The 16,814-nt window shown below is 54.5% G+C and overlaps 4 protein-coding genes across 4 annotated transcripts; 3 read left to right on the top strand and 1 right to left on the bottom strand.

Moving 5' to 3' along the window:
- Positions 1-697: 697 nt before the first annotated feature.
- On the top strand, positions 698-2,818 carry LRP88_03090 (rRNA-processing protein MPP10; the record flags this gene model as incomplete). The annotated part of the gene is made up of 1 exon (XM_083239720.1): positions 698-2,818. The coding sequence occupies one exon, from the start codon at positions 698-700 to the stop codon at positions 2,816-2,818; it is 2,121 nt and encodes a 706-aa protein (XP_083104850.1).
- Positions 2,819-3,298: 480 nt separating this feature from the next.
- Positions 3,299-5,046, bottom strand: LRP88_03089 (SHNi-TPR domain-containing protein; the record flags this gene model as incomplete). The annotated part of the gene is made up of 4 exons (XM_083239719.1): positions 3,299-3,604; positions 3,667-4,015; positions 4,071-4,306; positions 4,363-5,046. 4 exons carry the CDS (start codon positions 5,044-5,046, stop codon positions 3,299-3,301), a joined length of 1,575 nt encoding a protein of 524 aa, XP_083104849.1.
- A 1,277-nt stretch (positions 5,047-6,323) lies between these two features.
- On the top strand, positions 6,324-6,870 carry LRP88_03088 (Glyoxalase/Bleomycin resistance protein/Dihydroxybiphenyl dioxygenase; the record flags this gene model as incomplete). Its single annotated transcript, XM_083239718.1, has 3 exons — positions 6,324-6,344; positions 6,396-6,712; positions 6,780-6,870. The coding sequence occupies 3 exons, from the start codon at positions 6,324-6,326 to the stop codon at positions 6,868-6,870; spliced, it is 429 nt and encodes a 142-aa protein (XP_083104848.1).
- Positions 6,871-10,426: 3,556 nt separating this feature from the next.
- LRP88_03087 (type I 3-dehydroquinase-domain-containing protein) lies at positions 10,427-12,697 on the top strand (the record flags this gene model as incomplete). The annotated part of the gene is made up of 2 exons (XM_083239717.1): positions 10,427-10,799; positions 10,941-12,697. 2 exons carry the CDS (start codon positions 10,427-10,429, stop codon positions 12,695-12,697), a joined length of 2,130 nt encoding a protein of 709 aa, XP_083104847.1.
- Between the last annotated feature and the right edge of the window lie 4,117 nt (positions 12,698-16,814).

Raw genomic sequence — 16,814 nt, 5'->3', positions numbered from 1 at the left:
CTGGTACTGGGATGGGATTGATTTGGAATTGCGTTCGGTCACTCAAGTGGTTGTCCTAACTAGATGCTAATCCTTACTTGCGCTCAAGGCTTGCTTGCTATTTGTACAACCATCATCTGATGGATGAAGCATGTTGCTCAATCACCTTGAGGTTGACAGGGCGGTACATGAGTTGGATACTAACTCGCCAATTGTCTATATGCAGCTACACTCTTGATTAAGAAGAGATACACAGCATCCGTATATTATCAGAAACCATAGCAAAGCTACCTAGCGAGCCGTTCTATGATGGTTATATTTGAACTTGTTTCTTTCAAGCATCGCATACCTACTGTAGCACCGCTTTGAGTGATAAGTGTCTTATCTCTTATCAGCGGTGCACTGATGGCAGATTGACCAATCATATCGGGCGGTTGCAGCTGTCTGCAGAAAACTGCGGGGCGAGACCGCAACGTCCCAAATTTTTTTCCCTGGTATGGATCGTGTGAACCGCGACTTTTCTCAACTCCAAGCCTTTGCGGCTCATCACAACCTGGATCCTGGAGACACAAACGCCATTCGGAAGAACAACAACAGCTTGGAGGAGTTGATAGCAGCGCAAGATAGCTCTGCTAGCCAGTCACATCAGAGCATGGCCGTCCAGACGTCGCCATCACTCACTTCAACGTCGCACACCTTGACGGCCGCGCCTCTCGCCATGGCCGCCCCAGAGTCACTCGCCAACAGCCATGTCCTGGCGCTCCTCGAAAGCCTGGCCGACGGCAAGCGTCACGCCTTTCTCCAGCCCACCGCCGCGATCCCGACCGACTCTCTAAACCTCGTCAAGCACACCCTCGAGAGTTTTGCCGGGCGGGTCGGTGATGAACAGCAGGAGCGGCTCAAGGAGAGCCGGAAGCGCAAGAGGGGCGTCGGCGGAAAGGATGATGTTCTCAAGATGCGCAAGGTCTACATCGATGGGTTTGAGACGGGCCAGGTGTGGCAACAGGCCAAGAGGATTATTGGTGGTGTTTTGAAGTACTCGGAGGAAGCCCTTGCTGAGCTCCAGGAGCGTGACGAGGTCACAGTCAATGGAGCCAGCACGGATGATTCCAAGCTACTTGAGTTTGGGGAGGATGGGTTCGAGGTGGGCTCTGATGATGAGGATGAGAGCGAAGATGGATCTGAAAACGACGACCAAGAACAAATATCGGACGAGGAAGCGTTGGAAGACGGTCAAGAAGACGACCAAGAAGATGACGACGAGTCAGAGTTCGACGAAACAAGAGACGACTACGAGGATGAGGATGACGAGGTCGATGGACCTGCTGAGGAGTATGTTGAGGATCCTGATGGTCTCAACGATGGCTTCTTCTCTCTCGATGACTTCAACCGACAAACACAATGGTTTGAGGAGCAAGACGCAAAGGGAGATCCCTACACCGACCAAGTGAGCGACGAGGAGGAGATCAACTGGGATGTCGACCCTATGGCCCCTCCCAAGGCGGGTTCGAAGTCAAAGAAGGCGGCCGAGCCGCAATCAGAAGATGAAGAGGATGACGATGAGGACGATGGCCCCACGTTTGGAGATATGGCTCTCGATGCGCCCGAGGGTGACAGTGAGGATGAGGCCATGGACATGGATGCCGATGTGGATGATGAGGGAATGGACTTCAACGCCAACGAAGTCTACTACAAGGATTTCTTTGCGCCGCCCCCCAAGAAGTCCAAGGGTGGCAAGCCCAAAAAGACAGTCAAGTTTGAACCCAAGCAGCCAGACGATGTCGATGTCGAGAGGGCCATGGCCGATGTTCGGAGAGACCTGTTCGACGACGAGTCGGAGAATGAGGACTCTGACGATGCTCTATCTGACGTCTCGGCTGGAGACCCCAAGTCGCGACGCTCAGCTCACGAGCGAAGACAAGCCAAGCTCGCTGAGGAGATCCGCAAGCTCGAGGCTGCTTCCGTGGCCAAGCGAGAATGGACCCTCTCTGGTGAGGCCGCTGCTGTGGACCGTCCCATGAACTCGCTTCTCGAGGAAGACCTCGACTTTGAGCATGTCGGCAAGCCAGTGCCCGTCATCACACCCGACGTCACCGAAGGCATCGAGGATCTCATCAAGAGGCGTATTCTCGCCCAGGAGTTCGACGAGGTCATCAAACGCCGACCCGACACTGAGGGTCTCCCTGCGGGCACACGCCGTGGCCTCGTTGAGCTCGACGACAGCAAGGCCACCAAGGGTCTGGCCGAGATCTACGAGGAGGAGCACGTCAAGAACACCGACCCTGACAACTACGTCAGCCAGTCGGACGAGAAGCTCCAACGTGAGGAGAAGGAGGTCGAGGCCCTCTGGAAGGATGTCAGCGCGCGCCTCGACGCTCTCAGCTCCTGGCACTACAAGCCCAAGCCTACCGCGCCGTCCCTCTCCGTCGTCGCCGACGTGGCTACGGTCGCCATGGAGGATGCCCAACCCACAACAGCCCAGGGCGTCGCAGGCGAGAGCAGCCGCATGGCACCTCAGGAGGTCTACAAGGCCGGCACCACCGAGACGGCGGCCCAGGGTGAGGTCGTCACCAAGGCCGGTCTGCCCGTGGCACGCCAGGAGATGACGCGCGAGGACAAGACCCGTCGTCGCCGTCGCGAGAAGGAGCGCGTCCGCAAGGCGGGTGGTGTCGATGGCAAGAAGGTGGTTAGCAAGAGGGCCAAGATGCAGCGTGACACTATCGCCGAGCTGAGGAAGGGTGGTGTCAAGGTCATCAACCGCAAGGGAGAGATTACGGATGTGGATGGCAAGAAGGCCAAGGCCCCCAAGGTGGTCTCGAGCGGCAACTTTAAGCTGTAGAGAGCGATGCATGTCTAGACTGGGATTTGTAGGAAAAGGAGAAAAGGGAGAAAGAGTTTCGGGTTGGTTGCATGCCTTGCGAGCGATTCATAATAGAACGCGGTTTATGTTTGGTTGGTGTATATCGAAATGTGCATCACATACTGGTTGCTTTGATCATGTCACTTGCTATGTTATGCTTCACCGGTTTCGTCTGAATCAAGATAAACTTCATCAAGTCCAAATGGACAAGCATTATCGTACAACTTCTTGCGTTCCCATACCCGGGCATAAACACAAATCCTTTCTCGTCAGGCACCAAATGGTTGTTGGTAATTGTACACCCTCACGCGCGCCTGTATCAACCACGGCAGTGTCGCAGTCCCGTCCCGTCCGTCCCAAACCATTACATATCTTGCCGTCCTTGATAACCCAAACTCCATCCATGATTTCACCCCTTGTAGAGGCCTACCGAAAGAAAAGCAGTAGATGTTGGCCCTTTTAAGCTTCCACCTTGGCCTTCTTGGCCTCGGACTCCTCAGCGGGCTCTTCGGCCTTTCGCTTGCCGTTAGACTCAGCTTCAGGCGCAGCAGCGGGCGCTGGGGCAGCAGCCGGGGCGGGAGCCTCCTTGTTCTTCTTGCGGACGAGGCCACTAAGATCGGTGGCAGTCTTCTTAGCCTCCTCGACACGAGCCTTGGTCTCGGCGGCGGACTCGCCAAGAGCAGCACCAAGGATGCCGCCAAGGGGAGTGGCATCAGCGCCCAGCAAGCCCGCGGCGTCAATAGGGTCGTTGCGGAGGTCAACGAGCTACGGAGGGTCAGTATAATGGATACACAAGGCACACAGAGGACTAAGAGGGAAGGACTTACTCGCTGCTCCATATCGCCGATCACTTCCTTCATTTCCTGAATGGATTTCCGCGCCAGCTCATTGTCCTCGGGAGAGGCCATGGTAGCAAGCTCAACCTCCTTGTTCTGGAGCTTGAGCTTAGAGCTCTTGATGGCCAGCTCCATCTCCTTGACGGCCTCGTCACGCAGGCTTTGGTCCATCTCCTCGCGCTTAGCGCCAGTGCCGTCGTCATCAGCGACAGTCACGGAAGCAAACTCCAGAGCCAGGGAGAGCTTGAAGTGAGCCTCGGCAATGATCTCAGATTCCTCGGGGTAGAGTTCCAACTTGTACTTGAGCGAAGTTCGGCCGTCCTCGATGGCATTCGGGTAGCTGTAAGCGCAATGGTTAGGGCGGGGACGGACATATTCTCAGGGCCTGCACATACCGTCCATTCTCGAGAGAAATCTCGGAGAGGGCATCATGAGTGTCAGCAAGACGCTCCTTGACGTGCCGCACGGTAGGTGAGTCGCCCTCTGCAACCTCCTTGCCCTTGCCAGTCTCCGTCTCTTCGGTGTCCGGGTTTTCCAGTCTCTTCAGGTAGCACACTCGAGCGAGGTCAAGAATCTCAAAGGCAGTGGCCAGGTCGTCCTCATCCTCCTCCTCTTCGCCTTCGGCAGCTTCCTAGAAAGGAGGTCAGCTTACAGTCCGCTTTTCCAGCTACAGGCTGGGCTATGTACCTCTTCTTCATCAGAGTCATCAAAATTCTCGTCGCCAGTAAACTGGAACAGAGGCTTCTTCGCATCAGCATCGGCCTTGGAGGATTCATCCTTCTTCGCCTCGTCCTTCTGCTCCGCGATAATGGCAATGCCTTCTTGCGTCACCTTCTGCGCCTCGGTCTGTGCGGGCTTCTTGACCTTGCTTCCGGCCCCCTTTCGCTTTTCAGCCGCGGCGGGCCCTCCAAGAACGTCGCTCTTGCTCTGTCCGACCTTGAACAAGCTGCGACCATAATGGAAGAGGATTTCAGCGTTCTCGGGAGCAGTCTCGCCATTGAGCTCGGCCTGCAGAATGCTGGCCCTGGAGAAGACTTCAGCAGCCTCCTCGTAGTTTCTGTGGGCATACAGGGCGGTTCCCTTGGCGCACAGGTCGGCGAGGGTGACCTTCTTGGAGTTGGGGTCTTGATCGTTTGCGATAAGGAAGTCGGTGTTGGGTGTGTCGACATTGGGGGTGCCAACAGCAGGAGTTATGGTGGCGGACTCGGCCTGGTCGTCAGGCTTTGCAGAGTCATCGGGCTTCGCAGAATCGCTGGCAGGAGCCTCAGCTGGGGCGCTAGCAGGCTCCTCGGCCGGCTTCTGGGGTTCGTCGATGATCTTGGGTGTCTCGTCGACGACGGGCGCCGCCGTCTGCTCTGTAGCGTCGGCCATTGTAATGCGCACTTGCAGGAGATGGAGCAGTAGCTAGGCCAATTGATGAAAGGTATAAAGATGCAGGGTCTGATGAAGCCGATGACCTTGAGATGCTTGATGCGCGTCGTCTTTGATGCAGATGAGAGATGCGAAAAATGGCGACGACGAGTGGAGGGTTTGCGACAAAGCTCAAAGACGACCCAGCAACGGCGACGCAGGTGGTATGACGCGCGTGGTTCCGGGGGAAGGAACGAGATTCGGCGCGTCTCATTGGTCAGGAACAGCCTTGGTGGGGCGAGAGCTTCTTCCTTTGTTCGAGCTCCCTTGTCTCGCTTGCACTTGCCTTGCAGAGTGTATGAACCCATTGATCACAGAAAAATGGACCAAGTTCATGATATTGATATCAGCACAACAGAGAGGACAAGAAATGGCCGATAAAGTCAACAATCACCTCTCTCTGAGAGAGATTATCTATCTACCAATAAGGACATTCCCATGTACTGTTTTCAGTCCTTCTGAAAGGTCCAGTATAAATCCATTGGCTCACGTTGGAGAAATTGAGCCCTACCCTACAGGTTACAGATGATATCTGAAGTTTGAGTTGTCATGTTCTTTCGGCAACATATGAAGCCGAATTGAGTTTATCCATGCCAAGGATGAGTCTTGGTAAGGTTTCTTGTGAGTACCGGTGTAGTTTCCCCCCGATATCAGTCATTACCGGGCTGTTGACGAATGCATTTGCGCACGCTCCTCCACCTCTCTTTACCCACTCATCGTGATAACAGTCATGACAAGGATGCGAACGTCGCAGCTCAACAAAACAAGGGGCTGGAAGTTGTTTCACCCAAAGGCTTGTTTGCACTTCAATGTATCCAGCCGTCTTACGGCACCATGGCGTCGATCGCTGAAGCCCAGACCTGTAGCCCCCGCAGCGGCGTCGGTAGTTCACTAATCATCGCGGCGTGGCGCGTTCCATCTCAGGCTTCGTGCGCGACCGGCACGCGAAGTCATGTGCCCCTGGCTCAGTTGCACACAGCACCATTGGCTCAATTGCAAGCCATACCCAGGCAGCAACGCCTCAAACCGGGGTCTGGTCAATCCGTCAAGCAACGGGCTGTCATCAGAGTTGATATTTGAACAAAGGATGGAGGCGTTAATAGCGTGAACTGTCGACTATAAATCGGCGGGGTAGGGCATTGCTTGAGATGAGAGAGTTGCCATCGCTCAAGACACCATAGTCAAATCATCAAGAACAAACAGACTCATCCCTTTGAACAATCGCACTAACATTAACCATGGATGAGAGCCGTGTCCAGGTGCCGTATCTTCAAATTAGCTTTCAAGGGTCCATACTAAGGCTACTCTAGGAAGCCCTCGGCCAGATTTGCTGGCTTGAAGTACCTGTCCGAGACTTCGCCCGTGCCAAGAAGTTCTACACCGAAATTTTTGGCTGGGAGGTCATGGATGAGCCCGCAAAGGCCGTTGGTGACTGCGTCAAGAGCATGCACTTCTTCAACAAGGGCAAGACTCTGCACGGGGCCTTTCTCGAGCTTGACGAACCCTACCATGTCGTCAACAACATCGCTGAACGCCCGGCCGCGTTGCCTCTGATGCCAACCCTCTGCGTTGTGGACTGCGAAGAGACGCTGAAGAAGGTCGCCTCAGCCGGCGGCAAGACGGCCCTGTAAGTATCCTGTCATGTTGGCGCCGGAGTCCAAGCCCGAGAGATACCCCGACTGACATGCCCTAAGTCCCAAGACGGCCATCGGCGGAGAGATGGGATATTTCGCCCGGCTCATTGACACGGAAGAAAACATGATTGGCATCTGGTCTCAGAAATGAGCCAAGTCTCGAGTTGGCCAAGCTGGATAGTAGCTGCGGGACCGCGTGTTGGTTGACTGATACCATCCTGTCCTTTCCACGAGTTGAATATGGAAGTAAAACCGGTTCCTTTACTCATCGTGATCAACATTCATGATGATGATACGAAGTGATATGCGTGAAAGTTCCTAAAGGTGGAAAAACTCCAAGAGTCAAACTGTTACTTCGGCGAAACCATGTTGCTGACCAACCTGTCGGTACCTCAACGCCCTGAATAGGATCAGTCTCGACTGTGACTGCGGCCTTGGTTGTTCTCTATTGGATGGAATAGCGCCCTTCGGGTTGATGGCGAGATTGTGTGAGAAGGTCAAGACGAAGCGACGGAGCCTAACTCGTTAACGAAAGCTTATGCAAAACCTGCGCCTTGAGTTCTCGATCCACTGGATCGTTTCTAGAGCCAAGGCCCTTGTCAGGACCAGAGCTCATTCGTGGGATAACTGAGCCGCGGCCCGTGAAGCTAGGGAGCGGCGCCGCAATCCCGGTGCCAGCTGGGATGAAGTCCGGGGTCGGAGACCTTGCCGAATGGTGAAACGCATTCTATTCGCTCGTGCCTCGTAATAAATCTGTAACTTATGGCCGGAACACTGAGAATCCGATGGGTGCATGCTTCAGAGATAGAGTGTGACATGTGTTTATATGAAAACACCGCGGAATTAATTGTATGCACCAGCCACTTCGGGGTCAGAGCTTGGATCAATATTTCGGTAAGAGAATGACCATTGAGGGTGATGGAGAAAGAAATAGCATGGCATGATATGACATGAGGGCGCCATGACTGGACTAGAACAGCAAATGTGCCTGTCCATCGCCATAATCCAGGTTCTTGCCTCAGGTTGAGTGAAACATGGCTATCGCGATAGTAGCAACCGATGGCAAGGCAGAGTCGGTGGGTGGTCAACACGTAACATGGAGATCAAACAAACTTTGGGGACGTGACAGGTTGCGGAGATTGCGTGCGGGCGTGCACACATACGTAACATCTCTCTCGTCATGGTTGATGCTGCGATGCTCCCTAGAGGCATCAAGGCCCTGTTGGACCCTCCGTAGTCATGAACAATGACAGAGAGTAGCACCGGAATCCACTGCAATTTTGATCCGTCCGTCTGTTGCCGGCCGTCTGCTACCGAAACATTGGCAAGCCGAGTATGCTCCCAACTCGAGTCCAATGAACGAGGTGCGAGTTAGTCGAACGAAGTACGAGATGGGTCCATCAATAGTTACGCCAGTTTGTGTCGAGTGGACTCTTGTTGTGTCATTTGGTAGCTTTGTAATTCGGGCTCCTTGAATAGAAACCTGGCCAAATCTCGTCAAAAGCAAGGCCTGAGAGTTGACCCCTGAGATAGCAAATGCATCTCGAAATGGATGCAACCTGTCCTTCCTCTTCCTGGACGATGGCGATGTCGTCCTGTAGCTGTGATGTCGCATGGCCTTGAAACAAGTACAAGGGTCCCCCAATTGTCCAAGGGACATGGGGTACTCGAAACAACCGCGAACCGAATTTAAAGCATTGAAAGAATCTGCGGGGACTGTCAGCCGCTATTGGTGGATAATCGGCAACCCCCAAAGTCCAGCTATCAAGGGCCATGGAGAATCTCAAGTCCATCGCCCTCACAACCCCCCCACCCTCGTCAAACCTGCCATCCCGTGGCGTTTTCCCTCCACTCTGTGTGGAGTGAATGAAATGGCTGAGGGGACGGGAGGGCTGTTCATCGTCTGTACTGTAGGTATGTATCGCCAGAAGAGAAGGAGCTTTTCTCATGCTGTCCCTTGACTTGGACCCCAAGAAAGTCCGTCCACTGCAGATGAATCGTTAGTGTTGCCTTTTAGGTCATGGGTCGGCCGCTCTGGGGTCGGTTACAAGTGCGACGTTGCGGGAGCAGGTGCGGTGCAGGTGTTCCAAGACCTGGGCTGGGGAGGCGAAATGGCAGATTCTGGATGCATTCCACGCTTCACGATGGGGTCTCAGGACGACGGGACGGCCAGCTTTTCCGATGGCTTATCGGCAATAGATGAACTGAGAGGGATCATCACCTTACGCAACCCCCAATTCCGACCAGAACCAATACCCCCACAGAGATAGTCTCGGTGGTTCCTTCCATACCCGATGCGTACGTATGTACGGAGGAGCTCAACCGGCCACTCTTTCCCGCAACAGCGAACGGATTGGATGGTTGATCACTGCAGCTTCGGTACTTACTTGCCTTGCCCTTGCCGTCCATTAATGCTTGCACACGCACTCATGGAAGGAATGGATGGTAACAGGGACTGACCCAGCCTTTTCCACGCACAGATCAGAGACCAACAGTGACAACCTCGATTTGAGTTTGGTTAAGCAATTCTAACTTTCTTCATCTAGACGCGCTCCATACAGCACATGCGACCTTCTCCACGGCATACACGCACGGGTATCCATCTCGGCCTCTATCCCTCTCTGGAGATCGTGATATATGTCTCATATCCTCAAGGTCCAAGTCAAGTCCCAAGTCTGCGGTTGATGCCGTCGGGGTCTGCATCGCGCCTCAGCGTAAATCGCCCTGTGGTGGAACAATTACTACGCCCCCGCCGCCTGTCTTGGTCGTCTCCCTTCCACCAACAGCAGGGCTCGAGTTTCGCCCACATCCCGGTCGCAACCACTCTCGTTGATCCTGTCGAGGTCGCCCCGGGTCCCAGCTCGTCAGCTCCATCAGCTCCATCAGTCTCTGTCAGGGATCCTGTCCCTTGTTTCGCCCCGGCCGTGCCCTATCTGAGCCGGCTCAAACATCCCATCGGTCAAATATTCCTCGCTTGGCACTTTAGCGACCCAAGTCTCGCCGCAGGACATCTCGTCTTCTGCATTGCCTCGCCTGCTCTACCGTACAGTACCCACGACTCGCCCACTTCAGCTCGACTCTTTTACTTGCTGTGCCGTCCGTCTTGCGAATTCATAGCCCAAAAGGTACCGACCTAACCAGGCGCCCTCTTATCCATACTATACCCCCTTTCCTCCGTCTTCGAGAGACTACTCAATCTCCTTCGCTCTCTCTTAAACTGGTCGTTCGTCTACTTTCCTCAAACCTCACCTTACCCCATATTCCGACATCGTCCCCACTGGGTCCGCCTTCAACCTGCGAACACATACTGCATCCACTGCACGAGATTTCGTCACCTTGATTCGACAGCCATTCTAACTCTAGCCCGCGCTCCAGAAACCTTTGCGGCTCTTCTCCTGCGACTCCGTCTTTCGAACCCTCTCGTACTTTGCCGACCCGAAACCGCTGCACGCCTCGAGCCGAACTCGACTTTTTGCGCCAGATATCGAAAAAGCGATATTGAATTTCGCCATACACGAACGAACCGTACTTAACCTGACGAGTTTCCGGGAATTTCTACTGCACATTGGAAGCGCTTGCGATTGGTGGTGATGCGACTTGGTTTGGTGAAGGATATTGGGAACCTTCGGACCCCATTTGGATAAGCCACGGCGATTTACAGCTGAAGAGGTGGAACTAGTCTGTCGCACTGGGAAGGAACGACAAAAATGGCCGCCGTCCAACCGCTAATGCCTGAGCCGCCCCTCGGGCCGACACCATCCGTCACATTGAATGGTTCAGAACCCGTCACCATGGACCTCGACCGACCGAGTCAAAGCCCAGTCATGATCAGCGAGAGTACATTTGGGAGTACGCCGGCAGGAGGAGACAATAGGATCGTCGTTATCGTCTTTGGGCCCGGTCAGGATCACATCGTGTCGGTTTTCGCAGAAGTGTTGGGAACGCCTTGCAGGATAAGAGATGGGTTCGGGCGCGTTTCAGCTGAGGATCGTGGGTTTGTCGTTGGCGTTGCGGCAGGCGAGGCGAAAGGAGATGTCGCTGCGCGCGACCAGGAGCTTGTCGTTGCTATCAACGCTCACTGTGTGAACCTAGGGATGCCGCCGGACCTCCATCTTTCCGCCAGTTGCGACTATGAGTTTCTCTATACCGAATCGCCCTTCTTCCGCCGCGACCTTGCGAGGTTCATATCTTTTACGCTCGGCCAGATCAATCATCACGAAGCGCTTATGGCGAAGCCGAGGACTTACTTCATATCCACCACATTCCCAGACGTCCACGCTGCTCTGCCAAACATCGACATCTTGACTGTCGGCGCAGATGCCGTCGAGATCCGGGTTGATCTACTAAGAGAACCAACTGGAGATGGCAGTTTCTCGGAAGTGCCCAGTCTCAGCTATGTTGGCGAGCAGGTAATGCTTCTTCGCCAGCGGACAGAGCTCCCTATCATTTTCACGACCCGATGCACAAGGGAGAATGGAAGATTTCCGATGGACAAGCCCGAGATCTACTACGAATACCTCTATCGTGCTATCCAATGGGGCGTGGAATACATCGACGTAGAGTTGTGGTTGCCCGAGGAAATTCGAAAGAAGCTGTATGAGCGCCGGGGCAACTCGCGCATCATGTCGGCCTTTCATGACTTTTCCGGGACCTTTCGATGGCCGTCCAAGTATGCCCAGGAGGTGTTTGAGAGGTCAAGGCAGTACGCGGATATTATCAAGATGATTGCCATTATTAACGAGCATAACGAGAACTTCGAGCTGGAATATTTCCGTTCCAAGATGCGCGCAGAGTACCCCGACGCTCCTCCCTTTTCTGCGGTCAACATGGGCGAGACTGGACAGTTCTCGAGAACATTGAACCCCGTCTTTACGCCCATCACACATCCGCTTCTCCCCATAATAGCTGCTCCTGGTCAGTTGAGTGCGGCTGAGATCAACGCTGCTCTGTCTCTGTTGGGCCAGCTACCAAGAAAGCACATCTATGGAATCAACAGCACAACTTCTCGATGCGCCACTCCCCAGGCGCCATTCTACGAAAAATGTATCAACGAACTAGGCCTTCCTCACCATTTCGCAGTTGTCGAGAGGCACCCCAATAACCCTGGAAGCATGGAAGCTTGGTGCAACCAGAAGCATTTCGGGGGCGCATACCTCAACCCTGGGCTACCACATCACACATTGATAAAGAACGGCCCCTTTTTCGCAGCCCTGAATGGAGGTAACGGTCCAATCCTGACCGAGGCCGCTCGTGCCATTGGCGTTGTCGACACCATTGTGGTTCAGTCTGGCTCTTCGTCACGGTCATCGTCTCCAGGATCGATGCCTTCTAGTCCTCGTCAACGGCATACCGACTCGCTCGACTCCAGTAGCCAGTCAGGCTTGGCACCGACGGCCTCTCTTGTCTTTGACAACGCGGGATGGAAAGGAATACTCAGTACACTTACACGCGACCTGGCTCCCTCTGCCTACTTTGGGCGCTCAGCTGTGGTGATGGCCTCGTCGTCCGATGACGCTGCCCCGGTATTCTTTGCCATGAGGGCCCTCAGGATTTCCAAGATTTATACGATAGGCTTCCGCACGCCTACTTCTCTCGCTCGAAATGCGCCTCCGATCGAACCGTTCATCAGCCTCGAGAGCCTTCAGCGTGCCCGGTCAGTGGGTGATGACAGCGCTCCGTTTGTCATTGTGTCGGCACTTGGCTGGGAGAAGAGCCATCTGGTTGGCATGTTGCTACGAGCGTTTGGAGCAACCGGATCGAGAGGAACGACGAATACGAAGAAGGTCTTCCTCGACTTGGCCGACGGAGCAGCACGGAGGAGTTCGGATCCAAGTCTGATCGCCGAGAAGAATGGATTTGCTGCCTATGGGGCAGATGACGTTGCTGCTTTCACGACAGTAGAAAGTTTACGGCTACTAGTTGGACAGAACGTGCCGTACAGTTTCGTGCGACTGGCAAGCGGAGGCCACCGATACTGAGTCTGGAGCAGTCGACTCGGATAGACCGTCAACTCTAACGGCAACAACATGCTATCGCACATGATACTCTAGAAAGGAGATCAGATATCAGTTCGACTCGAAAGAACGACTTTCCTGATTCGACGTCGGTCCTTTCTTGGGGAAAAGAACCGACGACTGAATAGGCTGGAGGTCCGAAGAAGGCCGGGTTTAGGGGAATAACCTAGATATCCGCCAGGACTACCGGCCAGGCCGGTGAACGGGAGAACAGGGAAGCAGCACGCCCTGTACAACCGCACCAACTGTGCCGCTTGCCAAGCAAGCGCCCACGTCAATCGAGGCCCCTCGGCGTCTCCTTGCACAGTCTGCCCCTGGACAAAGACTCGAAGCTTTTGGATATTTTGGGCCTGTGGCGGGTCCAGCTCAACCCCCGAAATGAACAAGCCAGCAAACCAAACTTTGTGCGAAGGAGACAAGAGAGGCCTTGCCTGCTGGGGACAGATCCGGCAGACAAAAGACCCCTGGGCCCTGGGCCACTCGAGTGGGTTTACTACAACCTGACAAGACAAGGGCAGCGCGGGATGACCTAGCGCTACCCAGACTGCACTGCCTGTACCACTACGGTCAAGAGCATGTAGGACTCGGTCCCACGGGGATCTACGGCTCTGTGCTCTTGCTCCGGAGTGTGTACGTATGTACCTGCCTATGTAAAGGCCGGCCCTTGCAGGGCTGGCGATGGATATGAAGATCATGGGTGTATACGAGATCCGGTGGGCTGGGAATGGACATATATGTCAGTTGAATATTATAGCCACTTAGTTGCTGCTAGCAAGCATCGTGCAGACGCGGCGTATGATAGAATTTGAAGACATCTAGAGCCTCACACCGCCCGCTTGAATCTCGTCACATGTCGTCGCGCCTAGCCGATGTGGTGGACGCCTTTGCCTTGGCCAGATATGCGTGCCCGTCTCTTGGTGTTTTGCATGCCATCACTTACTCACCAAAAAGCAAGATATCAGCGTCAGTAGACAACGCCATAAGGCCTCATCCATGCAGACAGGTAGCCAATGCCTCCTGTGCTCTGGCTGGGTAACGGCGTGAGAAGGGTATAGAGGCTGTGTGAGGTTCAGGGCGGTTGGGGTGTGTACGTGTGCGTGTGCGTGTGCGTCTCTGCTCACCCTTGCTGTGGCTCCTTGACCACTCGCCTCCTCACAGGCATCGTGTGGGGTGAATGATGTGGATGTGAGATGCATAACGGTCGAGCAAGGTATCCAGACTGGGTAGGTAGTTCTGGTCAGATTGCCCAAAGCACGAGACACATGTGGTTTCCATGTTGGCTGATGACGAGTCCGAGAGAATAGATAGCATTGAGAACAACACACTTTGAGACAAGACATCGTGAGATGATAACACGGGGGCCACATGTCTAGACATGAGGCACCTAGTGTCGCTGTTCATAGATGAAGGACGTTGAATGGGGCACAAAGAATGCATCTCTGGGCAAAATTTCTTGTCCAAGGCAAGGCCACAAGACTGGATCCGCGTGGCAGCCACACCTGCTCAAGACGCCGCTGCGGAGATTGCTCAACTGAGAGCGTCAAGCGAGAGCCAAGAAGACATGGCCCGCGAGAATGCCGACAACTCGCAAGTGGCGCACGAGAAGGGTTGCACACCACGCTCCCGGTAGAAAGCAAGTGAGGGGGGGAATTGACCCGCCCATGGAGGGGATCTCCAGGTGTCTGGATGGACCTCCAGACGTGGCAACCTCTTGAGGGTCAAGTCGACGATGATTCGATCCCGAGGCAGGGAATAGGGGGTGCGGGTAAAGTCCTGGTGGCGGTATGCAGAGGAGATGAGAAGACGGGACGAACAAGACAACACCATGCTCTCCAAGGATTAGCAAGTTGGGATGATGAGAGGACCTTTGCACTCGCCTCGACAGGGGCACCAGCCCAGCCAAGCCAGGCCGTAACACCTACCGCGTGTGCAGGACTGGTTTGTTTGCCGCAGGCGGTCGCGGCAATGGGTTATCTCCACTGCCCACTGTATAGCCCTGCTGTTTAGCCACAACTCAGTCCCCCTTGAGGCCAGAAGCGTGCTAATCTGCACCGCGGGAGGGCCGGCCTGCAGGCTCACACATGGGAAACTCGCAGAGACGCATCATCTCCATCACGGAGGCTCGGCGAAACGTCTAGGGGGAAACAAACACACCCGTAAGATGCTTGATTGCGTGTTCAGCTGCACAAGAAACGACCAGTGGTGATCATGTTTGACGAGTTGATACTCACGGTGTATCAGGTCGAGGCTATCCAGACCCGTTTTCCCAAGCAAACTTTGAGTAGTCAGTATCTGCGACCTCACCAAGGACCGACTGCAAAATGAAGGAGATCCAAGGGGCTGCCGAGTGGGTATGTGATAGCAAGGAGATCGTACATACCGAGTAGAAGGCACAGAGTCAACGCAAGCGCCCGAGCAATGGGCAACCCGAGGCACGCAACCGCAATCGATCTGCTAGCGGGTATCAAGTCGGAGCGGTAAGCAAGGGACTCGGAGAGGTCGATGTGAGTGAACCACTGTTAGGTTATGGGTAAGCCAGGGGCTTCTCCGCTGGCTGACCATCCATCCTTTGCACTTGAGCCAGTTGGCCCCGAGGGCCATGGATGAACCCACAGCTCCATGCCCTCACGGGAGCCACCACCTCAGGTCTTGCTTGAGCTGCCGGGGCACAGGGATGCCTAAGCCCTACAGGCCATGCAAGTCCATGATCGGCCTGAAACCCTTCGATCGCGGTTGGCGAGCGTACCTGGACGATCAGTTGGATCTTCGGCTCGAGGGCCTGGAATTAGACAAGGACAAACCATGTGGTCAAAGGAGAGAAGAGCCGCCGGTTCGTTACTTGTTCTGTCGGAGCTTGTAGCTACCGGAGGAAGCTAGAAGTAAAAAGAGGCAAAGGCCCGACCAAGAAACCGATCGACTGGGTTTGAATATATTTTGGCACGACTCATTTCTATGCTTTCGAACGCTGGAAAGCTATACCTTGCGAGCTAGGAATCGTTCACTTGTAGCGAGAGGAATACCGGAGATAGTAATCCTACCTCAAGTGCCGCTTTGGATACATGACCCTGACAGCGGTACCTGGGTCTTGAACTGAGGAAGGTTCGGAGAACCTCCACCTCGGGGTGGAGCATGAGGCCACTGTGTACGAGCCGAGACAGCTTTGGAGTCGGTTTACTCTCTAGGGCAAGCTTGGTGTGCCAGCTGCCAAGTGACATACTGACGATGGAGTTGATAGAGCCCTAGAAGGCAGTTTGCCTGGGACCCATGGTAGGAACCCATGTCGGCAAGACCGATCATATTTGTTAATATCATGGCCGTGATAAATAGTAGACCTCCCAAGCTACCCGTGATCCATGAATCCGGCTCTCAACTCTAAACTGAAGAAAGCCTGGATCCGAGCACGGTATCCGAGTCCGAACCGGCAACCTTGTCGGAGGATGAGCCCCAGGCGATCGCCGAGTGAGCCGCAGAGTGCGAGATGAAGGCTTTAGGCGTCGTCGATCAGCGGCGCCTATCGTGTCGTATTGGCGCTTCGTGGTGACGAGAGTTGCATTGCACAGAGAGAGACGAGAGACCAAGTGGGTGCTTCTGGCAGGCACTTAGGCGCTTGTCCGGACTCGCTTCTCAACACGTCCTTCAAAACACCAAAGAAAGCGCAGAGTTGAGGGCGCAGACATCTCGGCCGCCATCGGAGCTGGTTCCCCTAGTTGAGACTTCAGCCTGCTCAAACACTACGACCCATAACCTAGTGTGAACAGGTCAAATCCACGTAGAGTAAGCTTCTCGTCATGACCAAGTGATGGCGGGCGTTGTGTGAATGATCTCAGATCTTGAGCCATACTCGACGACGCGGCTGGTTTCAGCTTTAGGTGAGCCAGTCATGGTGCTTGCGAGCATCGGCTCGCTCACAGTGAGAAAAAAAAAAAGACAGGTTCTGGAGGCTTCAGGCTCACCAGGTCACAGCGTGAGAATGGTTCGACGGCCAAGCCCATCCAAGCCGGGTACGGATTGGGCACCTGGGGTAAAGTGGAGGAAGGCACCCGGACAGGGAGTCGAAAAGGGCAGGGTGCCCGGCATCCCA

This window comes from Fusarium phalaenopsidis (assembly GCF_050370095.1).
Source record: "Fusarium phalaenopsidis strain FUZ10S chromosome Unknown contig_32286, whole genome shotgun sequence".
Classification (NCBI taxonomy): Eukaryota; Fungi; Ascomycota; class Sordariomycetes; order Hypocreales; family Nectriaceae; genus Fusarium; species Fusarium phalaenopsidis.
The sequence above is the reverse complement of the archived record's forward strand: the minus strand, read 5'-3'. Positions and strand labels throughout refer to the sequence as shown.